At 47.2% G+C, this 18,808-nt stretch overlaps 8 protein-coding genes across 8 annotated transcripts, besides 1 other annotated feature; 2 read left to right on the forward strand and 6 right to left on the reverse strand.

Moving 5' to 3' along the window:
* Positions 1-30: 30 nt before the first annotated feature.
* Positions 31-1,475, reverse strand: FPSE_02316 (uncharacterized protein; the record flags this gene model as incomplete). The annotated part of the gene is made up of 2 exons (XM_009255435.1): positions 31-1,261; positions 1,315-1,475. 2 exons carry the CDS (start codon positions 1,473-1,475, stop codon positions 31-33), a joined length of 1,392 nt encoding a protein of 463 aa, XP_009253710.1.
* A 1,417-nt stretch (positions 1,476-2,892) lies between these two features.
* On the reverse strand, positions 2,893-5,737 carry FPSE_02315 (uncharacterized protein; the record flags this gene model as incomplete). Its single annotated transcript, XM_009255434.1, has 13 exons — positions 2,893-3,412; positions 3,468-3,601; positions 3,651-3,721; positions 3,773-4,316; positions 4,369-4,495; positions 4,541-4,683; positions 4,741-4,766; positions 4,821-4,854; positions 4,919-5,001; positions 5,061-5,319; positions 5,373-5,484; positions 5,544-5,632; positions 5,684-5,737. 13 exons carry the CDS (start codon positions 5,735-5,737, stop codon positions 2,893-2,895), a joined length of 2,196 nt encoding a protein of 731 aa, XP_009253709.1.
* Positions 5,738-7,825: 2,088 nt separating this feature from the next.
* Positions 7,826-9,179, forward strand: FPSE_02314 (uncharacterized protein; the record flags this gene model as incomplete). Its single annotated transcript, XM_009255433.1, has 5 exons — positions 7,826-7,978; positions 8,031-8,558; positions 8,628-8,772; positions 8,825-8,902; positions 8,965-9,179. The coding sequence occupies 5 exons, from the start codon at positions 7,826-7,828 to the stop codon at positions 9,177-9,179; spliced, it is 1,119 nt and encodes a 372-aa protein (XP_009253708.1).
* Positions 9,180-9,399: 220 nt separating this feature from the next.
* On the reverse strand, positions 9,400-10,281 carry FPSE_02313 (uncharacterized protein; the record flags this gene model as incomplete). Its single annotated transcript, XM_009255432.1, has 1 exon — positions 9,400-10,281. The coding sequence occupies one exon, from the start codon at positions 10,279-10,281 to the stop codon at positions 9,400-9,402; it is 882 nt and encodes a 293-aa protein (XP_009253707.1).
* Positions 10,282-10,678: 397 nt separating this feature from the next.
* Positions 10,679-10,714: a microsatellite.
* A 1,540-nt stretch (positions 10,715-12,254) lies between these two features.
* FPSE_02312 (uncharacterized protein) lies at positions 12,255-14,561 on the forward strand (the record flags this gene model as incomplete). The annotated part of the gene is made up of 1 exon (XM_009255431.1): positions 12,255-14,561. One exon carries the CDS (start codon positions 12,255-12,257, stop codon positions 14,559-14,561), a length of 2,307 nt encoding a protein of 768 aa, XP_009253706.1.
* Positions 14,562-14,870: 309 nt separating this feature from the next.
* Positions 14,871-15,944, reverse strand: FPSE_02311 (uncharacterized protein; the record flags this gene model as incomplete). The annotated part of the gene is made up of 1 exon (XM_009255430.1): positions 14,871-15,944. One exon carries the CDS (start codon positions 15,942-15,944, stop codon positions 14,871-14,873), a length of 1,074 nt encoding a protein of 357 aa, XP_009253705.1.
* Positions 15,945-16,253: 309 nt separating this feature from the next.
* FPSE_02310 (uncharacterized protein) lies at positions 16,254-17,576 on the reverse strand (the record flags this gene model as incomplete). The annotated part of the gene is made up of 1 exon (XM_009255429.1): positions 16,254-17,576. One exon carries the CDS (start codon positions 17,574-17,576, stop codon positions 16,254-16,256), a length of 1,323 nt encoding a protein of 440 aa, XP_009253704.1.
* A 546-nt stretch (positions 17,577-18,122) lies between these two features.
* On the reverse strand, positions 18,123-18,514 carry FPSE_02309 (uncharacterized protein; the record flags this gene model as incomplete). The annotated part of the gene is made up of 2 exons (XM_009255428.1): positions 18,123-18,197; positions 18,248-18,514. The coding sequence occupies 2 exons, from the start codon at positions 18,512-18,514 to the stop codon at positions 18,123-18,125; spliced, it is 342 nt and encodes a 113-aa protein (XP_009253703.1).
* Between the last annotated feature and the right edge of the window lie 294 nt (positions 18,515-18,808).

An 18,808-nucleotide genomic window follows, 5' to 3' on the forward strand; every position in this document is an offset into this window, starting at 1 on the left:
AATCATCATCATGCGAAATAGAGTAGTGCATTACTCGGCAGCGTTACTAGCGCAGGACCAAGGCTCCTTGCTTCCTCCTTGAGCAATAGCCTCAATGGAAGCCCACAGGCCAAGAACGCAAATAAGGAAACCAGTAAGGAAAAGAAGACAATTGGCAAAGAAGCGGCAAGTCTGCTTTCCATCCTTGAACCAGTTACCGTAGTGCATCCAGAGCCAGAAGATACCAGGAAGACCGTAAGAGAACCAACTAGCGAACAAAGCGCAGATGAGACCCAACAGGTTGTTGAAGACGGGGATAGACTCGGCAATAACCATAGACAGAGCCCAGATACCGAAAGTGATACCGAACCAGGCAAAGGTGGAGAGCTTTGTTCGGCGGATCATGTGCTTGGTGTTGCGGAAGATTCGCTGGAAGATGTAGGCGGAAGCAACGTGGCCGTAGATGACACCAGCGATGACAATGGTGGGGATGGCGATACCCCAGATGACCTTGCGCATGGTAGGAGAACCAGCAGCGGAAAGGGCAGGAGATGGGACGTCGGGGCCGACAAAGACGTAGATGACTACAGCGGCGAGGATGTAGAGAACAGTGTCGACGATTTGGAGGAAAGCCAAAGCCTTGGGCCAGTCCTTGGGCTCCTTGAACTCGTTGATGACGGTGAAGAAGCAAGAGTGGCTGGAGAAAGAAATGGCAATGTTGGTAACAGCAAGGAATGCGCCGGTGAAACCAAGCTCACGAGCAATCTCGATACTTCCACTACCGATGGGTCGCTCGTGGGCGACATCGCCGACAGTGATGAGAACAGCCACGGTGATGGACATACAAGAAGCCATGGACATGTAACTCGTGTACTTCAAAGTACGGGGAAGATTGAGAACCCAGAAAATAGCCAGACCAACAACAGCCCAGACAATGGTACATGTAGAGCTGTTGCTAAGAGTGTTGATGCAAATGGTCCAGGTAAGAAGATGGCTGCCCATGACAAAGACCTGGAAAATGACCTGCGCCCAACCAAAGACCTCTTGGAAGACGCGACCCATGCCGATGGACTTGCCGATAACTTCGACGGCGTCGCCAAAGTTTTGGACGAAGGGGTATTGTTCGCGGAATTCGGCAAGGACAAGACCAGAGTATGTCGATAGGAAACCCATGACGAGAATGAGAATGATTCCTGGGACGAGACCGACGGCGGCGAGGACGGAGGGGAGAGAGAGAATGCCGAGAGAGACTGTTTCGGCGATGAGGACAATTCCACCTTGCCTGCAATTGATCAGTCATTGCTATTATCGCGGGAGGTGGAAGTTTAGACATACCACCAGGTCAAAGTCTTGTAGTCGATGAGCTCGGCCTCTTCATTGGCCATAACAGCATCTTCATTTTTAGACGCAGGGACAGAGGGGGGAGGACTATTGTTGATACCCTTTTCCTGGTCAACAGCTTGCGCCGGAGCGCTAATGGTGTCGTTGTGGCTCATTGCTGTGTTATGCGATGTGTCGTTGAGAAAGACGTCGCGTGTTGAAAAGAAAGACTGGTAAAGTCAAAACAGAGTGAGAACAGTTGAAGCCACAATCAAGAAAACGCGAGCAGGAATCGACTGTTTAAATAAAAAGGTATCCCCGGGGGCGAAAAGTTGGCCGAAAACGCTACTAGAAAAGTTATTTAGTTCCGAGTCAAGCTTCAAGTCGGCCCACAACGACAAGACGGACGAGGCCGATGGGCGCGCACCGAACTCGGTCAATTGAAGCTATTCCATTATCAAGCAGAAATTCTAGACCGAGTTTAGTAGTTCAAATGCACTTGTATCTCTTCTCCACGTTGAGGGCCCTGAAAGCGGCGAGATCGGACAGATATGGCAACAAAAAAGTGGTCAGATCTTGAAATGCTTCAATTGAATTTGCAAACTTTTACGTGATATGGTTCCACTGTGGACTACAAAATGGAAAATCCACAGTCTAGAAGCTCCAGACTTTTCTCCACAGACAAAGGGTTTCCCCAGATGTGATCTCTTGTCCGTGATGATACTGAATCCTCACCTTCAAGATGTTAAGTGGCAAACAACGTTGAAAAGAGCCTCATTGAGCCGCGAAGCTAGCATATCAAACTTTTCAGCCTCTTGTTCGCCTCATCCGAAAACTCTTTTCTAGAAGCGCGTAAGAAACTTTCTAGCGTGTTGGAGTTAGTCCATTTACGGAATGACTCAGGGCGCCGATCACGGTCCGAAAGTTTAGGACCAGGGGATGGGAAGCGGAGACTATGTCCGGGGGAACTAGAGCAACTCCAGAGACATTGTGGATTTTTAATGGGGAGTTGAGGTCTGGTCTCGGCTTCAGGATCGGTAGTCCAGAACACACTGACTGGATACTGAGGCTGTGTAATTCATAGAGGCGGGATGGAGACATGGAGAGGGACAGGCCAAGAGCTGAATCGAGGAGCGGCGACCAAGTTCTTTATGGTTGTCGGATACCTGCCGAAGCCACTTGTCATGACTTGCATCTTGGCGGAGTTGCCAAGGGCTTTGACTAGGATGAGGAAGCTTAACGGCCGTGGCTGTTGATCAGCCAAGACCGCTCAACTACTGGTCCGTATACGTAATTGATAGATTTCCCCAGAGTTGAACGATAGGGCTGTGATGACAAATGTTTGCATTACGTGATACAGATCGGGTGCGCGGTATTCTAACGGTTTCTGATTTGGGGTACAGCCCAGAGCCAATATACAATGTAGGAAGACATGTAAATGAGCACCGGTGTCTTCTGCTTCATCCCACATTTATTGATATCATGCCTGTCACTCTACCATTAACATGTCAATTTGAGTATATAGCAGTCCTATAAACGAGAGTCAAAGAAGTGTCACTCCTAAGCAAGTCAAATTAACTACATAGTTACTCCTCAAAACATCGGGCCAAGCAGCGAACTCCCTCCCTTGGGACGTGGCAGCTGGGGTACAAGCTGACTGACCCAACCAATAATCGCGGGAGCCTCCAAAGTAATCCTCGTGCCAGTCGCTGTAGTCTCCATCTTCGTCTTAGCACTTGACTTATCCTGACTATGACTACCACTCAGACTGAAAGGTCCATACCCAACCTTGATCTGGGCATCAGTATGAGAAGACTCGACTGCCTCTTCGAGGGACGACGTGTCACCACGGAATTCGAGCTCCACATTGGACGCCACGATAAACGCGGTAGGGTACGACGGAAAGTAAGGATAGTTGGCCAGCGCCTTGTCATTCTTCTGATCAATCAGCTTGTGAAGATCAAGGGCGCCAGGCGACAGCTTCACGTCGTCGCCGGTGTTGAGCTCGGGGTCTGAAAACAACTCGCCATGTAGCCAGGCTCGGTCAATGGTCACCAAGAGAGCCTCAAACTTGATGTCCACGGCGCAGTTGGAAGTTGCCTGTGAGGCTTTCCTATAAAGGTATGAGTATTTCAAATGCCATACCGAGGGATTGTTCTGCGACTTACATAGATGCCTCGGAGTGGTTGACGCTGGCTGAAGCACTCCACCACCATCCGGATGCGCTAGCGCTGGCTGATGTTGAAGAGGAAAATGTCTCCGTGGAGCTAGACTGGGACGATGATGAGACGCTCAGCGTAATCTGTAGCAATGTTAGAGACCTATACTTGATGGTAACATTATCGGCATACCTTTGTCCATTTGCTTGGTTCAACCTTGTTTTGCTGTGCAACAGCGACTCCATTGCGAGGGATATTGAATTCTAGAGACAAGGTCAGTCCACGATAGGTAAAAAGTCACAAGACAGACTTACTAGGGTCCGCGTACTGGCCATCAGCTTCTGCATACTGAGTTGACACAAGCTCTCCCTTTTCTTCTTGTCCAGGGTCCTTGACATCTCTCTTGATAACATCCGTGATAGCAGGGGACGAGGTACTAGCCTTGAAGAAATCCTCGAGCCCTTTCTCAAGCAGCTTAACCTGGCTCTCCACATCGGCGATCATACTGTTGATCCAAAGAAGCTTTTCTTTCTTGCTTCCTTTGGAAAGATCAGAGGCAATTTGCTTGTTGTTTTCCATGTTGGCCTTGCCATTGGCGTCGAGGGCCGCTTGCAGAGCATTCTGCTTCTCTTGGATTTTCTTTCGGTCAGGTGGTGTATTGTTCTGTTCGTCATAGAGATCCTTATAGGCCGTAGCTAACTTCCCTTCTGGATCGACGACGCGCGGTGTGACCGCTGTGGGAGTCTCGGTAACAGTTTGGTTGTTTTCGCCAGGGTTATCTCCAGTCGTTCCATTCGTGGCGGCCTTGGCTTTGGCTGCTTCAATGGCCCTCCCAGTAGCGCCATCTGGGTCAATCGACTAAAGTTCAATTAGTCATTGGCACTCTACTGGATTTAATGGAATGACTTACGTTCTTCAGACCAGTGTAAGACAACAGTAGACGGTTAAGACGCTTGATCTCAGACTCAAAGTCCTTGCGGCTCAACTTATTGTTCTGCTCTCCCCATTGATCAACCTTCTCCTTGCAAAGAGATGCCCTACGTCGTGTTAGATGCGACAGCACAGAGGGAATATTAGCTTACCAGTTAAGCGGGGTAAGATGAACCTCTTGCCATTCCGTTGAACCGTCAGGATCAATCACGACAAGGTTGCGAGCAGCTTCCTTGCTCGATTCCACCCTCTTCATTGCGGATGAGACATCAACAATGCCAAAGTAGTAGTCAACCTAGGCAAGTATTGAGCAATATATTCGTACTTGGTGAAGATGGAAGAAGAATCATACCTTGTACTTGCTACCGTTGACAATCCCTGGTGAACATGTTAGCACATTCTTGGGTAGGCTTCGGATTCAGAGTGACTTACAGTCCATATACTTGGCCTGCGCGTTGTTCTTGAACTACATTGACGTCCTTCATTAGCGACGTCGGGATATTTAAATAATATCAATGAGGCAAACTTACGTTGCGAAAACTCTCTTGATTCCAGTCATCATAGAACCTCTGCTGCTCCTTGACATTCCCCGGGAAACGTTCCTTGGCATCCGCTGTAACAGACGTTAGACGGACAAGTTGCATTGATGGTCCACACTAGCAATGAACTTACATCGGGCCTTGGTCTTTGCCGCTTCCCACTTGTTCATCGCCTCAGAGTAGGCTTGCTGCTTCTCAACATAGACATCGATCACAGACTTGCTGGAGTTGGGAGCTGTTGAGGTCAGGTATCTCATTGCTGCGACGTAGCGATCAGCAGCCGCAGTCTTGGTAGCTGTGGACTTGTCTGTTTCAATCGGAGCATCTTCCGGAATCAGCATGTCCAGAGCTGCAGCATAGCTTCTAGCCACGCTTTTCCCAGTGATACCCATCTTGAATCTGCTGTTAGTTTTGCTAGTTCTTAGTAGTAGTGGTGCAAACTAACCATGACTTTGCTCAAGGGAACCATGTTGTCTACGAGCCGAGACTCATTGACTTTGATGCGATGTGGTGTATCGGACTCTTCCTTGGAGTTCCAGACGTAAGGACCGGGTTCACTGTCAATTGTCAATTACTTCTTTACACAAAACATGGTGAATAGAATATGGCAACTCACGTTGTATCGATGATGGTGCCGGGAATCTGGACAGTCATCAACTGCTCGGTAGCAACAGGCAACGAAGCCTGTAGTGCCTCTCTAACTTTCTGCTTGGAGTTAACATCGCGTTTCGCCTTGTTTCACAATGACAACCATACCTGCGACACCAGCGCCGCCTGCACCACCATTTTCATCGCCTGTTCTTCATCCATTGTGGGTGATGTCGTTGTGATGAGTGTTGTATCTACTAAAGAGAACAGAAATTGAGAGCAGCGTGATATAATTGTGTAAGTATAGCGGCTATAAGTAACGAGCAATCTCAAGAAATTGACTCTTATATATACAAGTTCTCGCAATGATATCCAAGAAGGAGAATACCAAAAGAGAAAAAGCCCATAGCCACAGCGCCAACTGGAGATGCTCATTATTACATCAAAACACATACCGAATCGCTAACGTTCCTGTCTCTTCAGCTGAATAGGTTATATTCGACAGCTACAGCAGTCTTGGCTATTTTCCTCGGTATGTGATACCCTGGCCATTTAGCTAACCGACAGCCAGTAATAAAACAAGTACGACACAGGTTGTAACGCATGCGGCCATCCAAAGATGGCTGTAGGCAAGCACTCCTATTCCTGCTTAACCTTTCAGGGTCTTGTGGCTGAACAGAACGATTAGATACATGCGTAGTAAAAGCTGCACGCAGTCTGATACTAAAGTTTACCCCAAACTTAAAACCATGCGTTTCAGCTCGGTAGCGGGGATCTTTCTATTCGCCAAATCCAATGCGGAGGTAGAACCTAATGAACGATACTAATGTTGCTTGGAATGTCAAAACACGCGTCCGCAATGGCCTGATTATTCTATATTGGAATGACTTCTTTGCTTGCGATCCCAGGAAATAAGAAATATGGCGTTGTGAGATTCCGCAGTCTCGGACGGTCTGAGAGTTGGGAAGACAAAGACAAATCAAGTGATGCATGGAATTGATAGGGACTCTTTTTGAATAACCTTTCGCTGTGGCACTTGCTTCTATGTCGAAACTATAATATTTATACTCTCTCTGCATTGATCTGTATCCATAGAATTCTTTCATTTCCTCCGTGATATTAAAATACACGCATAAAGAGATGTCTTCATCCAAATACCAGCCAGGGCATCAGCCAAATTCTGCCAAGATGCTCTACTGTGTTCACCTTACTGCAATTCCTTACCGTTATCGAACAACACACACCGAATACCTTTATCAGCTCTGGAGAGGTTCCCAGCCAGCCACATTCCGTTGAGATATTCAGCTTGAATTATCCGAATGCCGGAGAATCCAGTCACACGGCGCTAGTGATTGGTAGCGTGAACATGTCACAACAATGTGACGAGAATACATATCACTTATCCATCTGTAAATGCAACAAGTCCAGGACGTTAGTGAGCTGTATTGACAAGATGTCTCAACTTCAGAATGGAATTTTTCCAACTTCAGCTCGCCTCTTGACAGCCCCTGCGTGTTCTAGATTGGGCATGAAAGCCACAAAAGGGAACAGGCATGAGAAGTAACAGCACAAGCTTCACTTTGCCTGTCCAGTCCCCTGATTGCAGCCGGTTTGAGTTATATCACATCTTTCGGCTGCTGGTCGGATGAAAAGTAAGAGCTGAAAATTTGACCCTATTCAAAGATTCCGGGGATTGACTATTCCGTCTAGAATGTGTCCGCCTTTGGCCAGCCTTATGGACAAATTCACGAGTGACCGAACTATTAGAATTTGGCTTTACAGTACAATTTGACAACTCAAATTATTGTGACAACTCGCTCGAGATACTTGTCTGAATTTGGATGGAATCATGTGGCCGTCCTACCCGATGGAAACAGCTTCGCAGCTGGTATCACATACCAACTTGATATCCAGTCGTCCGGAGTGTTTGGAATCGCCCATGATCGTTTCCCAATTCCTTTCAAGGAATTTATCGAGCAACAACCCCTGCTATGTCACACTATTGTCATCGTCCCCCAAGGTTCGCCTGGCTGTACGTGATACATCCCGTGGAAGACAGTATCCAACATGAAAAGTGAGTGTCGTAGGATTAGTGGCTGCCTGAGTGACTCGCGCGTGATTCATATTGGCCTTTCGAGATTCTTCGCTCAGCTGAACAATCTTCTTTTCACAAGTCACCCGGGTTATAAATAAGACACGATCTTTGGCCCGAAAAGAGCTCTAACCAGAATAACCACCCCTATCCTCCAACAAACGTCCTTCCCTGTTGTTCAACACTATCCAAGGTTCGTATTTTTTATAGCCGCCAACATGGTATCCATCGTCGATAACTCGTCTCTGGAAACGAAACTGTCATTCAATCGTTATCGCGTCAATGATGCAATGGCCGATGGCGAAGGTGTCATTGTCTATGTTATGGACTCTGGTCATAATCCGGACCCGCAGAGTGACACCAACGAACAGGTAATCATCCCTTTTGCCATGGCTATCGATATTTACTAAGTATCGTCTACAGATATTTTTCCCGGGCAAGGTGGAATTTCCCCAACAGGATGGAGACTTCAAACCCACCACAGAGCCAAGGAAATTAACAGATGATCTCTTCAAGAAGGCCAATCCAAAGTTCAAGGTAGTAGGCGAGCCTACCGGAACCGAGGTCCGAGATGACAGTAAAGGTCAACATGGCCCCAGCATGAGCGCTCTGATCGGCGCAAGCAAGGTTGGTGTTGCCCCCCGGTGCCGCGTCGCGCCACTTCGCTGTACCATCGGCGAAGAGCCAGACATCAAGGAGTGCATCAAGTGCTGCGAGACAATTCTCACCTACCACAACAAGAAGCATGCTGGGAAGCCCGCCGTCGTCAATTGCTCGCTCACTATCCCATATCAGAACTTGCTTAAGAAACTTAAGGCCAATGGTAATATTCCGGTCGAAAGTTTGGAAAAGGAGACTGAAATCTTGTTCGGCAAGTTCCAGAAAGCTGTTGAGAGTCTCGTCAATGCAGGAATGATTATTGTCGCAAGCGGCGGAAACCAAAAGCACACGGTTCGTGATTATTCTGTACTAGGTTACATTCACACACATTTGAGAACTAACTGAGAATGTGCGATCTAGACAAACACAACTTGGGCAGAGTGGAAAGCCGACCAAGGCAAGACAGATCCTATGTTCCGCGCACCGCAGTGTTTCGACAATGTTATTGTAGTCGGCGGCCTAGGCCGCGATGGCAAAGTATGGAAGGAATCCGGTACTGGGAAACGTAAGTTGCAGCACACTCGAGATTTGAACTCAGCAAAACTGACAACTTCCAGTCGTGAAACACTATGTTCTGGCCGATCAGGTAGAGAATCCCTTCAACGACTCTTCATCGATTACGGGAACCTCTGTCGGTAAGTAATTATTTTAGACTGTATCGGAGTTGTTTGAATCCCAGCTAATGATACTCTTTTAGCTGCTGCGTTCCTCTCCGGCATCATAGCCTGCATACTCTCGTCTGCCCAATACAAGGCGAAAGCTCAGGCAAACGTTGATGATGCGAGGAAGCACATTAGACAGATCCTGGAGAAGGTATCAGAGGATTTCGATGATGGAAACGGGAACAAATGCCGCGCCTTTATGGCTGGCACTATTGACCTGAAGAATGTTGTTTGGGAGTATAAAGTCTGATTTGGCTATTGCTGTCGTCACTTTTTACTGTCTTTCTAAGGATCACGCTGTTTCGGGACGATGGGGTTGCTACATGTTGATTTGCTTGAGATTGTCTTATTCAAAGTATTACTAATAGTACCTGGTGTATCATTTATTCAATCATTTGCGTCACAGACTTGGTGATTACATGCAAACCTGTGTCCAGAATCTCTAATCGACGGTAGCTGGCTGCCGTTTCCTACCCACCACGGACAACTCTAAAACCCTCTGGTGATAAACTCTTTATTCTTAACCTCTCACATTCCATCCTCTCAGACGAAGCCTTGACTTTATGCCCTGTCTCAGGATCCCATATCCAACCTTCCTTGAGCCACATCCAACGGAGAAATGCCCTGAGTTCTTTGTCCAGTGGCACTACTCTTTTCCACTCTGGTTCAAAGCCAGGTTCTGCTTTAGCCCCCTTCCAATCTTTTGCTAGACCTCTTAGCATATCGCGATGGAAAATGCGATAACTATCGATTGCATAAGGACCAAGGGAAGGAAGATGAGCCACTTCCCAGCCTTGTCTCTCATCATCTTCATCCAAGACCTCGTCCTTGTCAACATCCTTCCCGTCCCCTTTCATCGGGTAATGCAGCTTCCTGTATCGCTTTTCCTTGCACGGTGGGTTCTCGATCCACGCATTGGCGAATGCAATGAACCTTGCAGCTCTTAAATTGTACAAACCTATGGGACGAATGAGCTCGGCAAGGTCCACAAAGGAAGCTACCGCAAGGCGAGTGGGTGTAGGATACTTGGAGATGAGTTTGTCGAAGACTGGGCGGGCTTGGGTGCCGCGAGTGCGGTTCCAGAGGGCTGTTGCGACCAGCAGAGCGTAGAGATCTGTAGAAAGGGTTTCTTGGATGAGGCCAAATCGTGGTGCACGGATAGTCGGGATACGGGCTGCTGAAAACATAATCTCTGAGGACTTCGGACCAGTTTTCTTTCTTCTTGAAGATTTGAGGATTGTTTGTGTGTTATCAGTTGTCCTAGCTTTTAGATATTCTGTTTCTTTCTTGATCATTGACCTTGTGATTCGACGGTCATTTTGAGGGGTGATAAAACTCTTTTCATCTTCCATTGTTAATATTATTGAAAAAGAATTTAAGTGGCCCATGGAGGAGTCTGTCTTTTGAGATGCAACCAAACCGATCTTCCAGTAGCATCAGCCATGAATGGGATGCGGTCTTGCTGACTCCATGACGCCACCACTAGTTACCACCATCGATCTTCGTTCAAGAGTGGCTTATTGGTCCTCTTCATTTTTAAGGGTGACTTTATGCACGAAGGTAAGATAAAACGGTTTTATAGACAGACTATCGAGATAAAGGTATCCTGCGTCACGTCTGCAAGCATTCTTAAATGGGAAGTGATAACGTTATCACGCGTTGAACGCGTCTCAACAGAGGCAATCATGTCAATGATCCGAGACGCGACGACCCATCTCAATCTCGCCTGAGTCAACTTCCACTATCGGGTATCTTATCTTATCGTGCCTGTCTTATCTTATCTTACCGACGGTACTTCCTACCCTGGAGTAGCATAAGGACCAACATTTCACACAGCAGAACGTTGGTAACTCATTTCTCCATATTAGTTAGCATTTACGTTCTTCTACGAAGGTTTCTATTCACCATTACTGATTGACAAGTCAAATGACTTTTGGCACCTGCAGAACTAACACTCCAAGCTCATTACATGGCAAATTCTTCATCAACCGTTAAAACTACCAATAGACGCCTGAAACACAGCCATTCTAACAAATCCCAAACCCCTGGCAAGGCGGCTAGTTCGAGACATCTTGATTGGATAATCTGTCGGACTGTGGCGGGGCCATCCCTAAGCGAACAGCTTTGAGCTCTGAGCAGTGTCCACATACAGAGTCACTACAAAGCGAGTAAATTGGGTATCAGTCGACTTTCATCTTCAGTGAGGTCCATTACATGAGAGATGGGCATGTAACGGCCATGATAACCTTCAAGATTGATGATAAACCTATGTCCTAGTGAGATTTGTGATGTGTTGTCACTTCCAAGTTTTAGGCCGATTTGCGACGGCCCAGCCCAATGGTAATATGGGACCTAACCCCTGCCAAGAAGGTGCTTTTCTCACTTCGCTATGCACCGTGTCCTTTTAATTCTGCAATTATCTGACTACGGAGTACAGATTGAGCCACTGTCGCAATGTCTTTGATATCCCAGTCTCAACATGTCGCTCAACCTACTCATGTCGATCATGGAATTTATACGCGAGGATCGACGGAAATGAACCAGCCAGCGCCAAATCAACCAATGGGTATGCTTCCTTGCTTGTCCAAAAATATCAGTAGAATTAATCATTGGTGCAATTAATATAGACTCCCAAAGACCTCTACCAAACTCAGAGCCAGATCTCAGTCTTAGAGGTGGTGAGAACTGTCACGGGTTTTGTATGGGTCGATGCTGTCTCATCATCCCTTGCCCTCTTCCCATGGATTGTTGTATCATACCAACATGATGGCATCATCTATTTAATACCGCAAAGTTTATTCTTTTTGTTTGCGCAGACTGTCAGGTTTGAATATTGGTTCGATGTTATAGAGGATATCAACTTGTGATCGACAGCTATTTCCAAAAATAGAGCGTGCTGAAGGATTCAAGAGCCTTGTCTCCCTCTAATTGAGTGGAAACAATGCGCTGTTTTGTTCAATGGAGCAGCCTTGCACATGATGTGAAGTTTGGCCAATCATCGCGCTGTATTTACTTACACAACCACCACAGCTAGATACTGTTGCTTTTTTGTCGGTGTTTTTAGTCCTTTATGCGCTGATGTGACCTTCATATCATTTCCTAAAACAATTCTATACATACCGAGCTAAATATAAGTATCATTTGAGGGAACGCAAGTTCTATCACTATTAGACAGGGATGGATCTCGTTCCGATTCGCTACTCTGGCTCCATCTTAAGCGCCAATGTCATGTTTCAACACAACCAACAGTCGAACAAAATGTTATAAAACATCAGACCACATCGCAAAATATTCTTCATCTTCATTAACTAAAAACTTTGTAAAGATGGCATCTGCATTCAATTACCAACCCCTACTCGATGATGAGGTACGAATGCTCAAGATCGAACATGTTGAAGACACAACAAACACAACCGAGCATCGTCCAATAACTTGTTATCTGGAGAATGTTTCCCTACCACGAGCCTCAACAACTCCACCGTATCGACAGTCCAAAGGTCGGGATAGAACCTGGCCTGAGCTTCGCAGCCAAAACAACTTTGGACCACTCTTCAATACTGGAGAAGGTTACACCGTTGCTGAGGCTGACTCGAGAACCTCTAGGCACACGATCATCGACGAGGAAGCTGTCCTCCCATGGCGACATGAATGGGGTGACTACATAGCACTGTCCTATGTGTGGAACCATCCGAAGAAATCAGAGGAGCCAGACCATTATTTTATCACCGTCAATGGCTCTCCCTTCAAAGTCACCCCGAACTTGTATCACGCTTTGGAAGCACTTAGAAAGAGTGACCGTGTACGTCAAGGTTTCAAATTATGGATTGACGCTATATGCATTGACCAGAGTAATTTGGATGAACGTGGCAGACAAGTCGCTCGGATGCGCGATATCTACCAGTCAGCGTGGCAGGTACTTATATGGCTCGGTCCAAGCGACGAAAGTAGCGAGTTGGCCTTTTCTGCATTACACTGGTTATCCCAAGAGTCGAAGAAACCGAAACCGATGGAAAGTTTCTACCGCGAGACCGCCTCAGTCAATATGGGACCCATCTTCACCATGTGGCCAACGTATCAAAGCCCGATGAAGAAAGAAGTTTACAAGGCGTTGTTTAACTTCTTCACGAGACCTTATTGGCGTCGCATGTGGGTGGTGCAAGAAGTCGCAATGGGTAACCCCAACAGCCCTGTTCTCTGTGGCGACCAGTGTATATCATGGCAGGATATATATCAAGCGGTACAACTCATCGCACGGGACGAGTCTAGGTTCGGTCGCGAGATTCTCGATAGTGTGCAGCAGCAAGAAGCCACGACGTGGTCCTTTGAGGTCGCGCGAGACAGACAGATTTATGGGGGGAAATGGGCACCTGAAAGGATGTGGAAGGTCCAACAGACCATGATGCGCATCCAGAACGACCAACAAGAGGTTTCGTCAGTGAGTGGATGGAAGGAACTCGGTCTAGCGTTGAATCTGGCACGAGACGCCTTCATCACAGATGACAAAGATCGAGTATACGGAATTCTGGGACTCAAAGCTGTCGCCGATCGAGTCGAGATTAAACCCAACTACAAGCTTTCCCAGTCTACCATTTACTCGCATTTTGCTGCGGGTCTCATGGCGAAAGGCGACCTCAATATTCTTCGTTTGGCATCTGGTCATGGTGGATACATCATGGAGAATTGGCAGACGGAGCAAGCACAACCTTCTGCCAAGAATGGCGCCACAATGTCTTCATCATCTCCTATCAGGAACAAAGGCTCTAAAAACTCTGGGAAAATTCCCGTTAGTGTCTTGTGCGACCACCCCATTCCATCTTGGAGCGTTTGCTGGGCATGCGCACCCATTCAGACAGTTCAGCTTGGCGGCGTGTACCAAGCCGACGCGCAGCTAGGCCTCACAGTACCAAACTTCTCCAGAGGTGAGATCTCTCTCCCTAACGGCATCTCCAGAAGTCAGGCGACTCTCATCACGAAGGGTGTCGTGCTGGACAAGATCACCTCGCTCAGTGCATCGAACGAGAAGGACGCCGACGCCCGCTATCCCTATAGTACTACTTCATCTGCAAAGAGTACATACGGAGATTATGAAGCTACAAGGGCTGCATTCTGGAGGACTATGGTAGGTGACACGACTACACAAGGCGGCGAAAAGGCACCGGACTCATATTCTTGGTTGCTTGAGCCCAAACTATGGCAAAAAGGTATTGCAGGTGTTTGGACCAATGGATTCGGACTACACCACTTCATGGCGCGCAACTCGTCACTCGAAGTTTGTGGTTTTACGGTACAGGAATTGGTTTTCGGTCGCAGCAAGTTTAAATCAATGCTACAGTCGATGATGGTTGAGAACTTCTACAACCCGACAGAGTTCCAACAAGAGTCTTACTCATGGGCAGTCAATGCGATGGCATGGAGGCGTGTCTTCGGGACCAAAGAAGGAAGAATGGGAATGGGAAGTTGCGCGGCTGAAGTAGGTGATAGTATTGCACTCATCAGTGGTTGCAACACTCCGCTCATTCTTAGAGAGTCGGGCGATGGTTGGAAACTTGTAGGAGAGTGCTATATGCATGGAGTTATGTACGGAGAGATTTCACCTGAGGAGCATACGTTGGAGGATATAACTATTTACTAAGTATGAATCGCTGATAGTAGACAAGACGATGAAATAAACCAGAGCGTGTTTCTATACGTGATCATCACATGATTTATCACAGTTAAAAAAGATACACCGACGCGTTTCGAACTCGCAAAATGCAAAAGAAGAGTGGCGCAGCGGGTGAAGTGGTTTTTAGGTTTTTTTAGGTGGTAGTTTTTTTGTGGTTTATAGGCTCTAGGAACGTATACCACTGCACCACTCTCCGACAGTATGGTTACATATCTTAATATATAAAGGTTAGGGTAGACCGTCCCAAACAAAGAAAACTCAAAGACAATTACTCATCTACCCCGATATGTCATACTCTTCAATGTCAACCGTTTTGTTTGCAGCCAGAGCATCCTTGATAGCCTCGCAAACCATGAGAGCAGCAAGTCCTGCTTTTGCAGTGCAGCTAGGCTTCTCTTCCCCTTTAAGTACCTTCACAAAATGCTCCAGCTGGTCATCGAATGGTACTCGTGGAGGAACATCGGCCTGCTCCTGTGCAAGTTCTGAGTGCCATGACTTTTTATCTCTACCCTCGTAAGACCACTGCGTCATATCAGGAACACTCAGAGACCCATCAGTCCCAAAGATGCGATAAAAATCTTGTCCAGTCTTTGGAATATCGGGATTCTCTCCTGTGCCAGACTCAAAGTTGTACGGTGATGGAGTATGGTCAGAAATTATGAAACTTCCGACAATGCCTGACTTGAAGCGCAGTGTGAGAGCTGCCCCTTCCTCTGCTTCAAAGCCTCTTTGTGAGATTGTCCTTTCGGCGTGGACTCGAGTAATTGGACCAAAGAGGTAGTGTAACAGATCTACCTCGTGGATCATGTTGATAAGGACCGGACCGCCTGTGTTATCCCTCCGCCATTCAGCAGGAGCATCAAAGTACTCCGGGGGTTTATATAAAGTCCACAGACCATTCACAGCAATTATATGACCCAGCGAACCCGAAGAGAGAATCTTCTTCGTAGCCACCATATACGGATTGAATCGGCGATGATGTCCCACAAGAGCTTTCACTCCGGTCCCTTCCAGATGTCGCAAGAGCTCTTTGCCGCTAGATACATCGGTACTGAACGGCTTTTCGATAAGGATGTGTATGCCACTAGACGACAGCTCTTTAGATAAAGCGACATGGGTGAAATTTGGGGTAGAGATGATTGCAGCATCAGGCTTGTCGGGTGACTGAAGGAGATCGGGGATAGACAAGTAATGTGGAACGTTTAGTTCAGCAGCGAGTTGCGCGCCAGATGGTGCTGGGTCGACGATGGCGGAGAGGATAGCGACGCTGCTATTTGCAACGGTTCTTGCGTGGCGGGGTCCGATTGCGCCAGCACCGACGACGGCGATTCGGACTTTTGAAGACGACATGATTTCTGCGTATGTATCGAAGGCCAATTCGAACTTGTATCAAAACCCGGGGTTCGTTGCTGCTTTTATACTTGGTGAGTATGTAGTGAGTCTTGATCCGGCTTCGGAGGTGCGGGGCGGATATGTCTTTTCCCTGTCTGTTTAATTTATCCATTGTACCTTGAACGACATACCAATCCGAGTTGGACTTGGAGAAAGAGATATGTTGACGGGTTCGCGGACAGAGAAACAATGCACATGATCATGTAATAACCTCCACATTCAACAATAACTTTGACGATTTCTTTCCTTGCACTACCACCCTGATAACTACCACTTGACCAAATCCTGAACCTTGACCGGCATCCCACTCTTCATACTATGATTCGCTCCCACTCCAACAAGCACCGCATTCCCACCATCCCTGATATAAGCAGCCCTCTTGAAGCTATCCTTCTGATCCCCCAAAATAACATCCCTCAACAAAACAGGATCTCCTCCTCCATGTCCACCCTCCTGCTTCTCAACATCCACAACATACGGCTTGTCAAACATGGGATACACGACAATCTTTGTCTGTTCGACACCGCCTTGGATGTACTTCTCATCTTCTCCTGATGCATCTTTCGTGACCGGGTCGCCGAGGGGGTTGTACCCGCTTTCAACAACGTTGATCTCGATACGGCCTTTTGTTCCGTTGAATACACATCTGTATCCTTCCCACGGCGCGTAGGCGTACGTGTTGTAGGTCATGACAGCGCGGTTCTTGTACTTGATTATCATGGATAGATTATCCTCAATCGTGATACCTTCGCCGAAACAGTTTCTATCACGAACATAACCGTCTTCATGCTCAGCGTCAAGATACAATTTCTTCATACGCTCGTTGTCATCAAGCTGGAACGCAAAAGGGTCGTTCTTTGCGTCTTTGTTGTCCTTGTACCTCTCACCGAGGTTCTTCTCTCCTCGTTTCTCAGCATTTTCTTTACCGTAGAAACGAAGATCGCCGAGGCAGTAAACCAGCTCCGGTTCAGTGTTGAGCCAGAAATGCACGAGATCGAAATGGTGGATTGACTTGTGCATCTGGATACCACCACTGGTTTCCTTGTGACGATGCCAGCGACGCATAAAGTCTGCACCATGGGCACAATCTAGGATCCAGTCCATGTGCACAGTCGATATCTCTCCAATAACACCAGAGTCGATAAGCTCACGGACTTTGGTGTGGTGGGGAGCGTAACGGTAGTTGAAGAGAACACGGACTTGCTTGCCCGTCTTTTTCTCCGCGTCGACCATGGCCTGGAGTTTATGCTCATCAATAGTCATTGGCTTTTCAGTAATCGCATCGCAGCCAAGTTCCATGGCGCGAATGCAGTAGTGGTGATGGAAGAGGTCAATTGTTGTGACAATGACAACATCTGCTTTTTGCTCTTGGACCATCTTGTCGAACTCGGTGTCTTTGTAGGTTTGAACCTTTTCACCCCCCAGCTCAACAATGTGATCATTCGCGACGTTGAGACGTGTCTGGTTGGTATCGCAGATGCCTACTAGCTTGGCTGCATCCTTGAAGTCCTGGATGATGGCCTGGTAGTACATGGCAGAGCGAACGCCCATGCCAACAATGACATAGCGTTTAATTTCTTCTGAAGGCATTTTGACAAGATATTTAGACTGAGAAATGATGGCAAAAGTGATGGACAGAACCCCTCATCAGCGACGTAACACATGTCAATTAAATACTCCAACCGACAGATTACTCAGGTACTTTGGTCTCATGCTACCCCGCCGGTCTTTCGGGCAAGGATTCCCCGACATTACATCTGTCAGCGCATTAGAGGTGGAGGATTCTTGGCTGGGGTGCAGATCACGCCCTTTCGAGGTAGTGTACCGGTTTTATCAAGTTTGTAATGTTGGAGAACTGGAGCATTTCCACTTTATGTATTTGTTCGGATACTATATTTGCGGCCGACTTGACGATAATCTCGGGGAGATGTCCTTTGGTTAATGGTTCGGGGAGAAAGGCGATGAATGGGAAACCTGATTTATGATGATTAAGTCGTGGCTAATTGGGGGCCAGGAGATGACCACATGTCTTAACTGCCAGGATTTTATACGTGCTAGGGCCATTTCTGCCCTTGATTTATCATTCATGTATAACCCGCAACCAGACCAGCATAGCCCAGACCAAAGTTGTTTCTCTCATAGCTTCACAAGCTTGCGAAGATCAGACTCATTCTGACTCTCATTGTCCCCCAGACGTCCAATCTCCTCTCCCTAAGTCCAGAATTTAGTCTCTGTCTCTTCATTAACTCAACTCAACTTACGTATTTGACCTTGACGACAGTAGGAAGACACTGAATGTCATAAGGCGCCTTGCGGTATTTATTATCTGGGTTTCCCTTCCACTCCTCTCGCGAACCGGCCATGACAAGGTGCGCATTGGGGGCTGATGCATCGCCAAAGACGGCGTTCAGCGCAGGAAGGGCGTTGCGGCAGTCAGGGCACCAGGAGGGTTCGCCTGAGGCAAAGTAGACGACATAGTGGGTGTCGTCGGTTGAGGTGGGAGGGACGTCGACGTTGATGATGGGCATTTTGAGTAGTGAAGGATGAGTATGTTGTGTAGATTGGGTTAGAGAGTTAGAGGCTGGATTAAAAAGAGGTTTCTCGTGATGTCGTGATTGAAATCGACCGACTTGACCCCTCTTTAAAATATCCACTCTGCCATTGCACAGTACGCCCTGAAATTATGCTCCACCATTGCTCTTGTACTGGTTGTACATTTGATCTTCAGTATTTCAACTAAGATCTTCAATCAGCCAATTCATATTTTTATCAGTTCCATGCGTCAATATTGTACTATTTTTAATATTGACGTTCTAAAATAT

The sequence above is a fragment of the Fusarium pseudograminearum genome, chromosome 2 (genome assembly GCF_000303195.2).
Source record: "Fusarium pseudograminearum CS3096 chromosome 2, whole genome shotgun sequence".
NCBI lineage: Eukaryota > Fungi > Ascomycota > Sordariomycetes > Hypocreales > Nectriaceae > Fusarium > Fusarium pseudograminearum.